General features: G+C 43.4%; 2 protein-coding genes across 9 annotated transcripts in view; both read left to right on the plus strand.

Annotated features, from left to right (window-relative positions):
- Positions 1–490: 490 nt before the first annotated feature.
- Positions 491–12,745, plus strand: LOC129835093 (menin-like). Of its 4 annotated transcripts, none has more exons than XM_055900479.1 (10): positions 491–611; positions 5,777–6,297; positions 6,553–6,761; positions 6,961–7,089; positions 7,709–7,749; positions 7,924–8,011; positions 8,209–8,345; positions 9,511–9,643; positions 9,850–10,023; positions 10,981–12,745. In XM_055900479.1, the coding sequence occupies exons 2-10, from the start codon at positions 5,862–5,864 to the stop codon at positions 11,491–11,493; spliced, it is 1,860 nt and encodes a 619-aa protein (XP_055756454.1). In that variant the 5' UTR covers positions 491–611; positions 5,777–5,861; the 3' UTR covers positions 11,494–12,745. The 4 variants fall into 4 exon arrangements, with proteins under 4 accessions (XP_055756454.1, XP_055756452.1, XP_055756453.1 ...); XM_055900477.1 differs by lacking the exon at positions 491–611 and adding an exon at positions 2,849–3,058; XM_055900478.1 differs by lacking the exon at positions 491–611 and adding an exon at positions 3,115–3,672.
- A 101-nt stretch (positions 12,746–12,846) lies between these two features.
- The window catches only part of LOC129835090 (mitogen-activated protein kinase kinase kinase kinase 2-like), a 16,927-nt gene continuing 11,999 nt past the window's right edge, over positions 12,847–17,774 (plus strand). For all 5 annotated transcript variants that reach the window (XM_055900469.1, XM_055900470.1, XM_055900471.1 and 2 more), the window contains exons 1-3: positions 12,847–13,276; positions 16,542–16,599; positions 16,868–16,958. In XM_055900469.1, coding sequence (XP_055756444.1) covers positions 13,181–13,276; positions 16,542–16,599; positions 16,868–16,958 — 245 coding nt within the window. In that variant the 5' untranslated portion in view covers positions 12,847–13,180. The remainder of the gene's footprint in view (positions 13,277–16,541; positions 16,600–16,867; positions 16,959–17,774) is intronic.

The following is a 17,774-nucleotide window of genomic DNA, read 5'->3' on the forward strand; positions in this document are numbered from 1 at the left end:
TCAATTTGCTATTCACCAGCTTTTCAAGCCTAATAATGTCAAAATATGTTAGGTAGCCTACTTATTTAAAAAAAATGGAGTTTCATTGACCAACTATGACCATTACTGACGGTAAGTAATTCCAAAAAGGGTCTAAATACAAAGTTGGAACCATGTGTTATGTATTTGATACCATTTCCCTCCAACCCTTACCACTAGCCTGTCCTCCCCAATTAAGGTGCCACCAACCTCCTCTGTAGTACACTGTTGTAGGTGATAAAACAGATCTGTATAAAATAACGAGATGCTCATGTCTCCGTCCTAACAATGGGAGTCGTTGTTCCAAAGGCAAGTGAAACGCATTTGGGCTTATTTTGGACAGATTATGGCTAGAGTGAAACCTCTCGCTTTGCCTCTTCCTCGCCGGATAAATCAATGACCTTTCGATGAGCCGACCTGTGCTTGGCAGTAATGATTGATTTTATTGAAGGCGCAGAAGAGGTGGATTTGGTGAATGTGGACTTGGTCAAAAACAATACTTGCATGTAACTTTTTACTTAGACCTTTTTTGGAAGTAAATACCGGCCGTGATGGAAATAATGACAAGTTGCTCAGTGAAACTCCCTTCTTTGGTAAGTACGGAATGTATTTTGACATTATTATGCTTAAAAAGCTGGTGAGTGGCAAGTTGAATGTGTGCTTCCTTTGCTGAAAAGGGAAATCTCCTATAAACCCAGATTCTGGTTCAGTTATACACATGCTGCGTTCAACCAGTTAGCAAGTTGGAAATGTCAGAGTTTCCTAGTTCCCACTAGCACCTGTACGCAGCATAGCCTACTGTGCATTCAGAAAGTATTCAGACCCCTTGACTTTCCACATTTTGTTAAGTTAGTCTAATTCTAAAATGGATTAAATTACTTTTTCCCCTCACTCTACACACAATAGCCCATAATGACAAGGCGAAAACAGGTTTAACATTTTTGCAAATGCGTAAACAATTAAAAACAAATACCTTGTTTCCATAAGTATTCCGACCCTTTGCTATGTGACTCAAAATTGAGCTCAAAGTGCATCCTGTTTCCATTGATCACCCTTGAGATGTTTCTACAACTTGATTGGAGTCCACCTGTGGTAAATTCTATTGATTGGACATGATTTGGAAAGGCACACACTTGTCTATATAAGGTCCAACAGTTGACAGTGTAGGTTCGAGCAAAAACCAAGCCATGAGGTCGAAGGAATTGTCCTTAGAGCGCAGAGACAGGATTGTGCCGAGGCACAGATCTCGGGAAGGGTACCAAAACATTTCTGCAGCATTGAAGGTCCCTAAGAACACAGTGGCCTCCATCATTCATAAATGGAAGAAGTTTGGAATCACTAAGACTCTTCCTAGAGCTGGCCATCCGGCCAAACTGAGTAATCGAGGGAGAAGGGCCTTGGTCAGGGAGGTGACCAAGAACCCAATGGTCACTCAGGTTCTGTCCACAGGAACTCTGGAGCTCTGTCCAGAGTTTCTCTCTGTGGAGGTGGTAGAACCTTCCAGAAGGAAAACCATCTCTGCAGAACTCCACCAATCAGGCATTTTTGTAGAGTGGCCAGAAGGAAGCCACTCCTCAGTAAAAGGCACATGACAGCGCGCTTGCAGTTTGCCAAAAGGCACCTAAAGGACTCTCAGACCATGAGAAACAAGATTAACTGGTCTGATGAAACCAAGACTGAACTCTTTGGGCTGAAAGCCAAGCATCACGTCTGGAGGAAACCTGGCACCATCCCTACGGTGAAGCGTGGTGGCAGCATCATTCTGCAGGGTTGTTTTTCAGCGGCAAGGACTGGGAGACTAGTCAGGATCGAGGGAAAGATGAACAGAGCAAAGTACATTGATCCTTGATGAAAACCTGCTCCAGAGCGCTCAGGACATCAGGCTGGGTGAAGGTTCACCTTCCAACAGGACAACAACCTTAAGCACACAGCCAAGAAAACGCACGAGTAGCTTCGGGACAAGTCTCTCTGTCCTTGAGTGGCCCAGCCAGAGCCCGGACTTGAATCTGATCGAACAACTCTTGAGAGACCTGAAAATAGCTGTGCAGCGACGCTCTCCATCCAACCTGACAGAGCTTGAGAGGATCTGCAGAGAAGAATGGGAGAAACTCCCCAAATACAGGTGTGCCAAGCTTACCCAAGAGGACTTGAGGCTGTAATCGCTGCAAAAGGTGCTTCAACAAAGTACTGAGCAAAGGGTCTGAATACTTATATAAATGTCATACGTTTTTTTATACATTTGCAAACATTTATAAAAACCTGTTTTTGCTTTGTCATTATGTGGTATTGTGTGTAGATTGAGGGGGTGGAAACAATTTAATCAACTTTAGAATAAGGCTGTAACGTAACAAAATGTGAAAAAAGTAAATGGGTCTGAATACTTTCCGAATGCAATGTATATGCATAGCCTATTTATGGCAAAATACCTACCACATTTTATTATGCAAACATTACCCTATTTTTTTTCTACTTTGAGAATGTAAATAGGCCTATAAAATACTAAGGCTATAATAAAAAATAAGCCCAGTGTATGCATGTGTTATGATCAATCTTTCTACATACAATAATCTAAAAACATTCCATTGAAACATGTTAGGCCTATTATGTCCCAAAAAAACATTGCTTTGCGAGACCATTCCATTTCACATGGAATGTGAAATACACGCCTCTTTTTCATTATGTAATGTTCATCGCTAGACTTTCCCATTTTGTAACAATGTATCAGTATCTCGTTATAATGTTGCCCTCTGCCGGTGATCCTTATTAGGATGTTTTGGCAACAATGGTGCAATGTTGAACTACATCTCCATAAATGCATCTGTTCAGTCGATAAGGAAGTTCAGTACAAGACAAGGTCTTTGCTATCCGGGATCCTTGGGACGTCCCTAACCCCCCCATTGAAGTTGAAATGTAAAATTGTAAGGGTTACGGTTAGGGACGTCGCATAGAGCTAGATATAGGACTCATCTTTATATCTGTGCCGTTATGACAGCTTCATGGAGTACCACAGTATGAGTCATAATGCCGAGCGGTCAAACAGGTAAATGGTTTCAATTGTTTTTCCACCATTCATTTTTCCAATAGGGGACTTTAGAAACACTTAAAATAAGGGCTGTGTCTCGTGTAGGCTTACCCTGGCGTGACGTTTTGATAACCGTGTAAATCTCTTTAGGGCAAGGTGACTAATCAATATATTTGCCTGTATTTACCCCCCAAAATGAAACGCTGTTTGACCGCTAGGTTTTATGACACCGCCACTGTGGCGCTCTATAGAGGCTACAACCCATAAGAATTTTTACCCAGTTGACTACTTTAAAATGGTGGAAGCCCTCAATGGTGGCAGGTAGCCTCGTGGTTAGAGCGTTGGGCCAGTAACCAAAATATTGCTAGATTGAATCCCTGAGCTGACAATGTAAAACTCTGTCGTACCCCCTCCTAGGAAGAAATGGTGTTTCCCATGGTAAAACGGCCTTTTGTGGCAACTAGAGGCCTCTATCATGCTCTATGGGACATATTTTGGATAGCACTCGGCGGAACATCTGTCTCCTTCCAACAGATGGCGTATTTTCGTTGTTTCGCACACCAAGCAAGGAGGTTGTATGGAGAGAGTCGACTTTGGTTAACAACAACAAAAATGAATGGCTTACTTCCTAGGTGAGGTTTATTTGATTGAATAGAAATGTAAAAATACTTAATTTGTTTGTAGTGTACTGATAGGTAGAACATGTGACATTACAGCAACTTTGAGAAAAAAAACTTTATATCGGAGATGGCTTTGGGTATTCATGACATGAGGCTAGTAGCAAAGCAACTCACTCAGTTTCAATGTATGGGGCTTTATTGGCATGGGAAACAGATGTTTACATTGCCAAAGCAAGTGAAATAATTAAACAAAAGTGAAATAAACAATACACATTTACAGTAAACATTACACTCACAAAAGTTCCCAAAAAATAAAGACTGTATTCTGTCTCCATTGAATACAGGCGGTTGACGTCAACAACCCTTTTCGAATATTCAAATAGAATTACAATAATGAGATGTGTCCACCAATCAAAAAAAAGGATACGTGGGAACTAGACAGCCCGCGGTGCCGTGGACAACGGCTCCATTGTTAGGGCGGAGAGAGATGTATCTTGTCAGTATATCCACAATCTTTTATAGCACTAAACACAGAAACAAGGGGGTTTGTTCAAACGTTTAAACTGAGCGCTGGGAGTGCAGCTTCGTAGATCTACGGATACTCTGAAGTAATATTACATTGAGCGCGACTCAATGTAAGATTAAGCAAGCGCGCCAAATCTTCGAGTTCTGACATTTGAACAGACCAACACAGTCATAGCACTGCGCGGCAAAGGCAAGGCTCAAACAAAAACATGTGGGTGCAGCTTTGAACAAACTGGTGCGTATAAGGTTTATTTTGACATTTTAATGCGCATACGAGCGGGCTATGAGTTTGGTAATGTTTGTAAGTAGATTGAAATACACAAGTTGTGTTTTTCATGTTGGCATGATTACTGCTAGCATAGCTTGCTAGCCATATTACATAGTATATTTGCATATTTGTAGCTGCCCGTTTTAGCTTCAATGTATTGCCTCCACCTGCATGTTTGGTGTTGACCAGAAATGAATAATAAGCTAGCTAACGTTACATGTTTTTAATTTTCTGGTCCTGTGTGGGTTGTTGAAACCGTTCAGTTTCAGTAAACTATCTAACCTACCTAGCTACTGTAACGTTAGTTAGTTGCCTGGAAACCCAACGTTGAATTGCATTGAAGTCTACGTCAGGGCAGAAATCAAATTACGTTTTTTTGGTCTCATACACATGTTTAGCAGATGTTATTGGGTGTGTTCCTTACTCCAACAGTGCAGCAATTGCTAACAATACACATATGTCTGTGTGATTGGATGTATAGACGTTATGGACCGTGTGTGGATAGAATATATAACGTTAGTAACGTCGTTATCTGAAGAACGTGGTCAGAATAATATATGTACAACAATAGTTGAATAGGATGGAATAGAAAACAGTATTTAAACAAAGTGACAAGTTCCATATTTAATACATTTTCCTTATAACTAAGATGTAAATATTGTTGTTCCTGGAAGCTGTTGCCGTAGTGATAACCAAATGATACCTGTGCAGCATCTTAAGGAATGAGCCTTTGAATCAGGAAGTTTTACTCTCACGACCTCAACAAGCCAGAATGTTGAATGCAATTATATTTTAATGTACTTCACCGGTTGTCTGTCCGGTTGGTCCTTTTGGTGGTAGTAATGTGATACAATATATCCACAGGAAAGTATAATTACAAACTTTTCAAACCGCTGGTGTCACCTGAGGCATCCGCAGAACCATTTCGCGAAACACTTGCAAGAGCTCGGCAAGTATGCCTCTTGTGCATGTATCTAACTTGTGCGCATGCTTCAGGCGATAGAAATCCGAATGCACTACTAGCGCTTTGAAAAGTTAGCTATAATAATCTGGATTTGTTATTAATTGATAACCTTGCTCTTAACTATCCCAGTTTTGTATCAGATATCAATATTTGTTCCCCGTATTAGTTTACAATTTTTAAACACATTTTGCATAATGAATGGATAAGTGGATAAATGTCACGCCCACTAAGGCAACCTAGTGTAGTCTATTCTATTTTCTCCATAGTGAAAAAAGGACATTTGAATTTTAAGGAAAAATACAGCTCAAGTGATTTTAAAGGTGTGTGCTGGTACTGATTCTCACATTGCTCTCATCCAGCCCCTATGACATCACTACAGCTGAGAGTAGAGAAGACACACTGGCCAAGTGAGTGACTGAGCTGTGGCAGAGGAGAGGGTTCAACATGGGGCTACACTCAGCCCAGAAGAAGCACTTTCCCCTGAAGGGGATTGGTGGTGTGGTTGCGCTGTTCGACGCGGAGCTCCGTAAATCTGAACCGGACCTAGCCCTTCTCTCATTGGTCCTGGGCTTTGCAGAACACTTCCTGGCTGTCAACCGGGTCATACCAATAAACGTCCCGGGGGTGCGCTTTGAGCCGCTGGAGCCAGACTGCCCAAACTCCTGCTTTCCTACAGTGGAGTTAGGGATGCTATCGGCCCTGCACGAGCGCTTCGCAGCCCAGATCCGGGGCGCTGTGGATCTGTCCCAGTACCGCAGGCCTGCTGGCGGGTCCAGCAGGGAACTGGTGAAGAAAGTATCTGACGTCATCTGGAACAGCCTGAGCCGCTCCTACTTTAAGGACCGCGCCCACATCCAGTCCCTCTTCAGTCTCATCACTGGTAGGGGTCATTAGATGCAGGGATGGGATATATGGGGATACAACTACATTAATAGAATATGATCTATAATATTGATACAGTCTCTCCTATGTTGGATGATTAGCTATATTGCATTTGTGGCCCAGTATCTAGTATCTATTTCTTTGACAAACATGTTTCTGTGTCATTGCAGTGTGTCCATCCTCACACCAGTCAGTTGTCTGAAAGAAGGGTAAAGCTACTAATAATGTATCATATTTTTGTCATTCTGAACAGGCACAAAGCTGGACAGCTCGGGGGTGGCGTTTGCGGTGGTGGCAGCATGCCAGGTGCTGGGGCTGCGGGACGTGCACCTGGCCCTGTCCGAGGACCACGCCTGGGTCATCTTTGGCAAGAACGGAGAGGAGACTGCAGAGGTCACCTGGCACGGAAAGGGCAACGAGGACCGGAGGGGGCAGACAGTTGCTGCCGGTGTCGGTGAGAGGGTAAGTAAGATAGCAATACTTCCATCCCCTGCAGAAACATTATAATAACAGGCACTCTCACATACCTTTTTTTAATATAGCTACATATCAACTACATTTAACAGCTGTTCTACACACACACTCCTCTCACCTTGAATTTGTAATCACAGAGTAAAACACAACACCCCTCAACCCTAACCTCTATCCCCCCCTTCCCCAGAGCTGGCTGTACTTAAAGGGTTCCTATATGAAGTGTAACAGGAACATGGAGGTGGCCTTCATGGTGTGTGCCATCAACCCCTCTCTGGACCTGCACACTGACAGCTCCGAGATGCTACAACTTCAGCAGGTCAGACCACCACCAATATTAACAATAGATGTACACTAGCACAGGGGTTCCCAAAGTGGGGTCAGGGGTCCATGGCCAGATCTCAATATATATATATATATATATATATATATATATATATATATATATATATATATATATATATATATATATATATATATATATATATATATATATAAAAAATTACCTAATGACGGCCTACACCAGCCAAACCCGGGCGACGCTGGGTCAATTGTGCGCCGCCCTATGGGACTCCCAATCACGGCCGGTTGCGATACAGCCTGGATTCAAACCAGGGTGTCTGTAGTGACGCCTCTAGCACTGAGATGCAGTGCGTTAGACTACTGCGCCACTCGGGAGCCCAAGGAGGCCCCTGATGAATTTGCTATCACAAGGGGTCCCGGACGCACACATTTTTGGGAATCCCTGCACAAGCACATGTGTGATATAATGAATAGGAGTTCCTGATATTGTAAGGGGAGAGTTGCACCTGTCGGCATCATCAAAGTCCAAGACATCAAGCATGCCCGAACTGTAGTTTATATTTACCTGATCAGTGCTTCTGTGTGATGTCCTCTTTCTGATCTCTCTCTCTCTCTCTGATCTTTTTTGTGCACAGAGGCTTCTATGGCTGCTGTATGAGCGAGGAGACCTGGAAAGGTGATACTTTTTGTAATGTACCAAAAAGTATCTCGGAAAAAAGATCAGTTGTTTTTGAATTGTTGCAGTGAAAATGTCTCATGGTTATATCCAAATGAATTATTTTCTGTAGTGAACATGTTCTTATCGTGTCAAATCAACCAACTCGAGCCCGTTTCCCTTGCTGTTCCACAGATACCCCATGGCCATGGGCACCCTGGCAGACCTGGAGGACCAGGAGCCCATCCCTGGCAAAGAGAGCCCCCACGCCATCCACCTTAAAGTGAGTGTGTGGAGAGCTGTACATATTCTTGTAAAAAGCTTACTCAAAGCCTTACAAGTCAAAATGTCACGATCTTAAAATACAGTTTACTTCATTAACTTTGGTCAATAATTCATGTTTTTTTTATGGCTTTTACTCCTTAACTTATATCATTATTGTGAGTTTGTTTGCTTAAAGTGTGTTTATTTTGTTTCTAGGCTGTGAACTCTGCTAAGAACTATTACAACAACGAGCACATCTACCCCTTCATGTACCTGGCCGGCTACCACTACAGACACAGGGAGGTCCGGGAGGCCTTGGGGGCCTGGGCCGAGGCTGCACAGGTCATGCAGGAGTACGTTACTGGAGCAGCTAGCCTAGCTACCTTCTCTATGCATCTTACACACTACTGCTCTGTGTCAACTGTCTTTCTTATTGCAATAAGTGTGTTTGACCCACAGAAATAACCTTTGGCATCATTCATTTAAAAATCCTTGCTAGGTGGTTATGATAATGCCTTATATGGTATGATAAGTTATATTGAAATCTGTATGGGTGCTGAGACAGCCAGAGATGGTCAACGGGCTGAGGTACCAATTGACAATTTACATCAGTTGCTGTTTCACCTTTCTGACAGCAGAGGGCAGCAGATCCCTAGCTGTAATGTTTTTGAACACTTCCTCAGTACTTTATGGCGTTAGTTAGTGTTTGTAGTCTCAAATCTGGAACAAGTTGTCTGAATTTGTGATTTCATTCTGGCTTGAGGTTTTGCATGGCAGTATTTCCATTTTGTATGGCGTTATATCCCTTTATATAGCTTGAAAAGGTTCTCTTTTCCGTATGATTTTAGTGATCATAATGCATGCACGTCTTCCAGGGGTATAATTTTGTCTAACTAAAAACGGTGTCATCAGGACATTCAATCACAGGAAACTTCCTCCCAACCATCCAGCCTTGGCACTAGTTCTTAGATGGTGGGGGGGGGGGGCAGTAAACGTGCACTTTGCTCACGCTTATACACACTGTTCATCGGGCCGCCAGGGCTATAAAAAAATAACTGGCCGACCGGATCACAGGGAACATCCGAGGGGCTGATCCCTCCCGTCTCTCTGTCTTCTCTAGCATGTGTGAGACTGGCCCGCCCAGAGCAGTGTAACAGTCAGTGCATTCCATCCCTCTTTCGCCTTCCCTTTCCCCCTCTGCCTTTCCTTTCCCGTTTCACCTATTGTTCTCTAATCTCGTCTCCATCTGTTCGCTGTCACGACAAAAAGGAACATGGTGTGTGATCTACAAACATACACAAAACGTCACGTTTTTGAGTATTTGCTATAGTGTTTTTGATTTCCCGACAAAAAGACGGGATAGAAGAGTATTTTATAAGTGCACACACCTTTTAATACTCCTTGTCCTGCTTATGTGGAAAACAAATAACAGAACAGTTATATTAGTGATAATCTTGAATTGACAATTTTCAATGACTGTGTTTAGAACAAGGTGTGATTTTCTCACCTGTCTCTCAGCTACAACTACTTCCGCGAGGACGAAGAGATCTACAAGGAGTTTTTTGACATTGCCAACGACGTCATCCCCACCCTGCTGAAGGAGACGGCTGCAGCCGCCGAGAGCGGAGAAGGGAGCGAGGGAGGAGAGAAGGTAATGACTCTCGCCACCAAGGCACTATTGGAAATTTACATGAAAATTGAATAAAATGTTTCCCCTTCTCATTTTAATCTCAAGTCAAAAGAATGAGGCATTCATATTTCATATTGCAGCTACTGCCTCTCAAGCTATTCTCTGAAGGTTTCCTTTTTATTCTCCATAACACACTATTCCCCCCCACCCACCCCCGCCCCCCTCAGGACCAGCCCATACAGGCCGCTGCCCTCTCTGCCCTCCAGGACCCAGAATGCTTTGCCCACCTGTTGCGTTTCTATGACGGCATCTGTAAGTGGGAGGAGGGTAGCCCCACCCCTGTCCTTCATGTTGGCTGGGCCACCTACCTGGTCCAGTCCCTCAGTCGCTTTGACCCACAGGTAAAACACCACAAACCTGATTTTTAAATCTGAAACCCTTCCCCATTTACTTTAAAGAGATATAGTGTTCCACTCATAATACAATCAATCTAACTTGGTCTTTAAACAAACGTTGGCTGTAGATGGTAGTGGTACATCCCTTTGAAACAATGTTATTATTATCTTCTTCTTTTTCTCGCCTTTTAATTATGTCTCACATTGGATTCATTGTAAATTACACTACATGACCAAAGTATGTGGACACCAGCTCGTCAAACATCTCATTCCAAAATCATGGAGTTGACCCCCTCTCTTTGCTGCGTTCTCCTGGCATCGGCCAAACCCAGATTTGTCCGTCGGACTGCCAGAAGGCTGAAGCACGATTCATCACTCCAGATAACGCGTTTCCACTCCTCCAGAGTCCAATGGCCACGAGCCTTACACCACTCCAGCTAACGCTTGGCATTACGCATGGTGATATTAGGCTTCATGAAGCTCCCGACGAACAGTTATTGTGCTGACGTTGCTTCCAGATGCAGTTTGGAACTCTGTAGTGAGTGTTGCAACCAAGTACAGACGATTTGTATGCTCTACGCGCTTCAGCACTCGGTGGTCCCGTTCTATGAGCTTGTGTGGCCTACCACTTTGCAGCTGAGCCGTTGTTGCTCCTAGACATTTCCACTTCACAATAACAGAACTTACAGTTGACCGGGGCAGCTCTAGCAGGGCAGAAATATGACGAACTGACTTGTTTCAAAGGTAGCATCCTATGACATTGCCTTGTAGACAGTCTCTGAGCTCTTCAGTAAGGCCATTCTACTGCCAATGTTTGTCTATGGAGATTGCATGGCTGTGTGCTCTATTTTATACACCTGTCAGCAACTGGTGTGGCTGAAATGGCGAAATCCACTAATTTCAAGGGGTGTCCACATACTATTGTGTGTGTGTGTATATATAATGTATGTACATCCTCCACAGATCCGTCAGAGGGTGTCCATCATCACCAAAGAGCCTGAGCCCCAGGACGACGATGACCAATCCAGTGAGGACCCTCGCGAAGGCCGGAGACGTGGCCCGAGGCGTGAGTCCAGACTGGAAGACCAAGCTTCCCCTCCTACACAATCCACCCCCACCACCCCTGTCCCACCACCAACCCAACCCAACCAGGCTAAGAAAGTAGGTGGTGAGGGCGGGACGCGGCGTCGCTCTTCAGGGCTCCGCGGTGGAGACCCCGAAGGCAAGGCCAAGTCGGCCAGCCCGGTGCCCTCTCCTCTCCAGCAGCTGCCCTCCCCCAGTGGGAGTCCCCTGGTGGCCTTCCGGAGCAAGAAGATGAAGGGCATGAAGGAGCTGCTGTCTGCACCCAAGGTCAACGCCAGCGCCATCAAGCTCCAGCTCACCGCCCAGTCACAGGTGCAGATGAAGAGGCAGAAGAGCACGCCGTCGGGAGACTACACCATGTCCTTTATGAAGCGCCAGCGTAAATCTCTGTAGAAGGAGGACTCTGTCTGTAGAACATTCCTCTAGCATGGTTCCCGAGTCTGGTTGTGTTGTAAAGCCAACACCTTATGGTCATTTATCATAAGAGTTGACTATACAGCACACAGAGATCTGGTACCAGGCTAGACTTTCTCTTCATTGGGAGAGAAACGAGGAGAGGCTGTCTGTAGGACAATTCCGTTGTGCTGTGACTGTGAGAGGCGAGGCAGCACAAAAAAGTCTGCCGCATCAACTTGCTAGCATCTGCTGCGCATTCTGCGATTTTACTTTCTTTTTTCATCCAAAGTTTATTTTAGCAATCATATCATAAGTCCCAATAAGTAGGGCCGGGACGATACCAGTATCACGATACTTGTTAGTTTTGTGGCAAGGAAACAAAACAAAGCAGGTTTAACGTGTATTGGAAAACCGTCCTAATGTTGGAAACATAAATCATTAAGTTGTAGGCATCCACAGTCACATTTGTTTATTTTCCAAGCTATAGTGCGTACAGCAGGTTTTGTATGGTTTGTGTTTTCATTTTTGCCGTGGAAAAATATTGTGATGCTGACATCGTCCGGGCCCTACCAATAAGGTCACACGAGGGTCGGTTAGCACATGACGTGTGTGTTTAAGAGGGGAGGTAGTCACTTTAATCAAGTTTGAACATATGTTGACCAAGTTGCTCCTCTTAATCTTGTGATTCAATAATGATTGTGTATCATACATTCTTTCTTTTTTTAAATGCTGTCACTTGGTGAGGATCAACTGGGCAGTGGCGCACATCAACTGTTGAGTTCTCATTGACTTGTGTGGAAGTGATTTTAAAGGCAAAGTAATGGGCGTTTAGATGATAAACACCCTGTCCCTGAACATTTTACGGGATGGGAGAATTGCTCTGTTAAAGCAGTCAGAATTCCATTCTATATTTTCAAGTCTTGACTAAAGGTTAATCTTTTTGACTGAAATCCCTGGAAGTGATTCGGACTATTACTGTGTAACAATGTCCAACCCTTCTATGTTGTCTTTTACATGCTAGCTATTGGTTGCCTTATACGTCGCCTTTTTAATTTCAAATTTAGGTGGCTTTTTTTAGTTTTGAGACTAGCCAGAGCTGCAATAGGCAACCTCATGATTAGAAAGTGACCAGAAAGACCATGCACTGTTTAAAGGGTATTGCTGTAGTTTTCCCAGCTACATACAGTAGTATTTTTGCTTGATTAATTTGTTTTTTTATTTGCAGGTAATAAAATAATTTCAAATATGATACCCTTTCTGTTTTGAATATAATGGGAATACTGTTGCACGTGTCATAATGGGCTATTCATAGACGTACAGTGTGCATCCTCTGCTAGTCTGCTTTAATGACCAGGAAAATTCCGTCATGCGCCTATAGTCGAAGACTTGAGAATTGAGAGTCACTTGACTTTGCATGATCTGGCGGGCTCGCCTAGGGTAACATGAATGACTCGGAAGAAGGATACCTGTGGTGTCTGGCGACGTAATCAATACCGATACTGTCAGGCTATCAGTTATATTTGCTTGGTCAGAAGAGTCGTGGTGTAGTAGTAGTTCATCGAGACTGCACCCCTGGGTTTACTGCAACTATACCTCGCGTCCAGTTGTTGATTCGCTGTATGTATTGTTGTCATGAGTGAATATAAACGTGCGTGAGTGACCAGGCGCAGTTCTGTCTGCAGGCATGGATACTACTATTGGAGTCTCGTTTTTGGACCCGTTGAATGATTACGAGTTAATTCGTCGTATTGGGAGTGGCACGTACGGAGATGTGTTCAAGGTGAGTCGTGAGTGGGGAAAATATCAGTTCCCACGTATGCGTATGTATGCGTTTTAATTGACTACCTATGGGGTTAGGCTAAGCTGTTGACATGTCAAGTCATTAAACCAACGTAGCCTAGCTGTTAATAAACACGTTTTTTTCTTCCTGTATTCCACAATGGGACATTTTTATTGAATTTTATGTTGACAGGCTCTAAACATTCAAAGGTGGATAGAAGCACAGCCACCATACTTTAACGCTCTTAACATAATCTTCTATGTTAAACTTTATGTATGACCATTCAACAAATCATGTGTATGCAGGTAACCAATAACTGGTAAAAGGTTGAGTATGGCGCCCCTGCAAGTGTGACTGCTATGTTAGTATAATGCGGGGATAGTCAATGAGCCCCTAATCTTAATGATGCCTTTAGTGCCTATGGTTAATCTTCTGCTATTCAGTATTCATAATCAGGCTGGGATAGCATCCGGGCTGGTCCATTAATTCAACATCCATAAGGACCCAGACCACTACAGGAACTATTATCAGGGCTCAAGGCATTTCATTATAACTTTTTATTAGCTCTCTCAGCAATACTATAAAGCTCTCTGTAATATACTCTCATTTTGTGCTGTTTTTTTTAATGAAGATAGAATAACTTACTACATAGATCACCTTTTTAAGACCGGGGGATGTAACAAGAAATCTAGTCTGAAGGGCACCGCGACATTTATCAGCATTTATGTTTTATGTATCTTGACTATCGATAAGGTCTTTTTCAGTCAGTCTCGTCTATTTTGACTTCGTGATGTGAGCTGCAGGATAAAAAAAAAACATCCTGTGATCCCACCCTGAATGTAAAATACATGCATCCTGCAAGAGCAACAGACTCAAATTGCTGTGTGCCTCTCCTCCCCTGCCTGAAACATTTGGTATCCAATAGACTACAAAATTAAAACAGGTCCAACAGACAACATTTACTGCAAGCACAATTGTTAACTTTTGGGCTAATGCTTTATGAATATGAATAATTCAAAATGTCCCCTAGACATGTCCTCTGTTTCACTCAGTCTTGACGTTATGTAATGTTGTACCACCCCGGCCATGCCTTAGCGCCATGTCACTGCCCGGGCTATGCCTGCCTGCCTGCTGTGAATGGAGAAACTGTTACTGTCCCATAGACAATGGCCTATTATCACCTCCCACTACCTCTCTGTTCTCCTCCTCTCCTCCACTGTTCTGTTTCTCCAGCCGTACTGGAGCTCCGTGGAGGTCAGGGGTCAAACCACTGGCCATGTGACCTAGTGGGCTCTCTGACTCTGTGGACATTCATTAGATGGCCATTGTTCACAAGATTCAGGAAACTCTTCAGCTACTCAGCTGAGGGTTCTGCTCTCAAGTGTGTGACCTGTTGCAGCTACGTAAATAAAGAATGAAGCCTATGTCAGACAAGAAAGCATAGATTTCATGCCTCAAAAGTAGCCCTGATATTAATCTCAAAGACCACAGTGGGAGGTTGCTTTTACGAGTGAATAGTTATTTTTGTCTTGTAGTCTAGTGAAACTATGCCAAAGACAGGTTGAGGAGTCATACGCACGTACATTCATGTTTATAAACTTGTGACCTGACTGAGATTGCCTGAGGTTCGATGGTAGGGGAAACCCACAGAACAGAAATATGTTTCACATACCAGCAGCAGCACTGCAGAGCCCAGTCATCACTACCACACTGTGGGCTGCTAGTCGTTTGTTATTGCAAGTTACATCACACACACACACACACACACACACACACACACACACACACACACACACACACACACACACACACACACACACATTTCCAATTATGCTGTTGTTGCAGTTGTGGGATCTGTCTCTCACTGAATATCAATTATGTCTTGAGGCCAGTTTAGTGCAACATACTTCCGAATGATTGTATGGAAAAGCCGTCTGTGTTTTTATTCTGTGGAATTTCAATCATCAGGCGCTGAGAAATAACTACTTTTGGAATTTGATCAAAGTGATTAAGTTTTATTTTCATTACCATTGTCTGTAAACTCTATCCTACAACACACTGTTATTTCATGCTGCCCCGTGGCGAACCTTAAAGAGACATTACTGTCACTTTAGTCACAGGAAGTGCTCTGTTATAACAGGAAAAAAAACAGGAAGTCAGTGTAGCCAAGCTCCAGGTTTTGTCTACAGGCAATCTGATAGACCATTGGCTGATTCTATGTTTGTTGAGCATAGAGTTAACGGCCTTACGACCTGACGTCACTTCACCGTTTGACCTGTCAGAAAGAATGGGAGCAATCCATGTTTGAAAGGATAAAACGAGAGGAAATGACGGACGAACGTCGGATGGACATTGTAAACAACATCCTCTGGATTCAAAGCCAGGGACCTTTCCCCCTGTTCTCTCTTACGCCCTGACATAGGCCATGTCACTGAGCATGACACTTAAGGCTCTGGGTCTGCGTCTGAAGTGACACACTATTCCTAATACAGTGCACCACTTTTGATGCGGGCCCTGGTCACAAGTAGTGCACTATAGAGGGAATAGGGTGTCATTTCAGATACAACCTGGGACTGTGTAGGAAATACCTCTCACTACTATGGTGTCCCCAGCAGCCCTTGTCTCCTGCTGTTGCATTTCTACAAGGTGAAGCTGAAGGGCAGAGACAGAATGCGACCAGCCCGGCCAGACCAGGGTCTAATAATGGGTCTTCTATCATCAAGATGGCTGACTAGGGGGTTCGGGTTTTGATTGGATGCCCAGGGCTTCCTATAGTGATGGGAGGAATGTGGCAGATCTCCAAACTGAGATGAAAATGCATTTAGGAATGAGTTACAGAGAAAATTGCATTTTGGCCCCCCAAAAAATGGCTTTTCATTTGAGTTTCACAAATAGGACTATCATAACTATATAGATCGAGATATTTTGTGATTTAATTGCATTGGCTGTTATGTTTTCCATTGCCAATACTAAGAAATTGTATTTAGAGTTAGAAATTGTGAGAAATAGAAAAATTAAATGGTTGTAAACAGCTAATTGACTGTTGTAAATAGAACAATTGCAATGAGACATCAGCAATTTGATGCAATTGCTTCGAGGAAACTGATTCCTGTTGGTGTTGTTCCACTCTCCCCAATGTAGGTGTCTAGTGCTGTAGGCCTATGTACTGCTGACTAATCCATGGACATGTCATTCTGTAGTCTGTATTCCCTGTATAAATTTCACAGTATTAATCACTCACAGCTAAGTTCACCCTTTCTTTCAGGCTCGCAACATCAAGAGTTCCGCAATGGCAGCCATCAAAATAGTTAAACTGGATCCTGGTAAGTGACCAGCCTAGTCTTGTCAGACCTGTATTATGGGCTATTTATAGCATGTTTTGCCTTCCTGTATGCTTTGTGTAGTACAGTCTTTGGAGACAATCTATTGTGTGTATGTGACACAGATAACTACTACTACTAGCAGCAGTAGGCTAGTAGTAGAAGTAGCTAGTACTTCTAGTACTAGTATCAGTATTAGTGTTGAGATGTCAGGAAATGGCCTATATCTGTGTCTTAGTTTGGTCATGTGACCTGCATGCTCCCTATTCAGGTGATGACATCACATCCATCCAGCAGGAGATCACTATGATGAAGGAATGCAAGCACAAGAACATTGTGGCCTATTTCGGCAGCTATCACAGGTACATGTTTATGCTCGTCTAATTTTACACTTCACGAGAGTTCCACGTCCATCCGTGGAATTCCTTGGATGGAGAGTGTTCTTGGATGTGTTGAATTCCACTCTTTTTATTTTTTATTTAACTAGGCAAGTCAGTTTAGAACAAATTCTTATTTTACAATGACGGCCTACCCTGCTCAAACCCTCCCCTAACCCGGACAACGCTGGGCCAATTGTGCGCCGTCCTATGGGATTCCAGATCACGGCCGGTTGTGATATCGCCTGTGATCGAACCAAGGATCGAACCAGGGTCTGTAGTGGGGCATCCTAGCACTTGCGAATCAGAGCCTTAGACCGCTGCGCTACTCATTCACTGCCCACTCGGGAACGCTCTTACCTCAAACACCCACTAGGACTTAGAATGCAACATTCTCTCCCACACTACAGAAATTGTGGCTCTCAAAATGAATGTTAGACACACAAAAAGCTCTGTTGTTGATAGAATACGGTCACTAACAAGCGCATGCATACACACAGGAAAAAACGTATGCATGTATGCATGTTGCATATGTGTGTGTGTGTGTGTGCGTGCGTGAATGCACCCACACTGTTGCTGAGTCTCAAATTATTTTGCTCAAGGTTTTCACCGTTTTATCTTAGTCCTCTTGGAACGTCTGAATGTTACCTCTGTAACATTTCAAGGTCATATAATATTGCGATTTGTTTGGATGGCGAAACAGTCCCTACTCAGTTCTCCTCAGCAACGAAGGTCATAGTAATTGGTAAAAAAAATCTGTATACCGATTTATTTTTATTTATTTTGTCTGGAAAGTCAACA

Source organism: Salvelinus fontinalis, chromosome 36 (genome assembly GCF_029448725.1).
Source record: "Salvelinus fontinalis isolate EN_2023a chromosome 36, ASM2944872v1, whole genome shotgun sequence".
Taxonomy (NCBI): Eukaryota; Metazoa; Chordata; class Actinopteri; order Salmoniformes; family Salmonidae; genus Salvelinus; species Salvelinus fontinalis.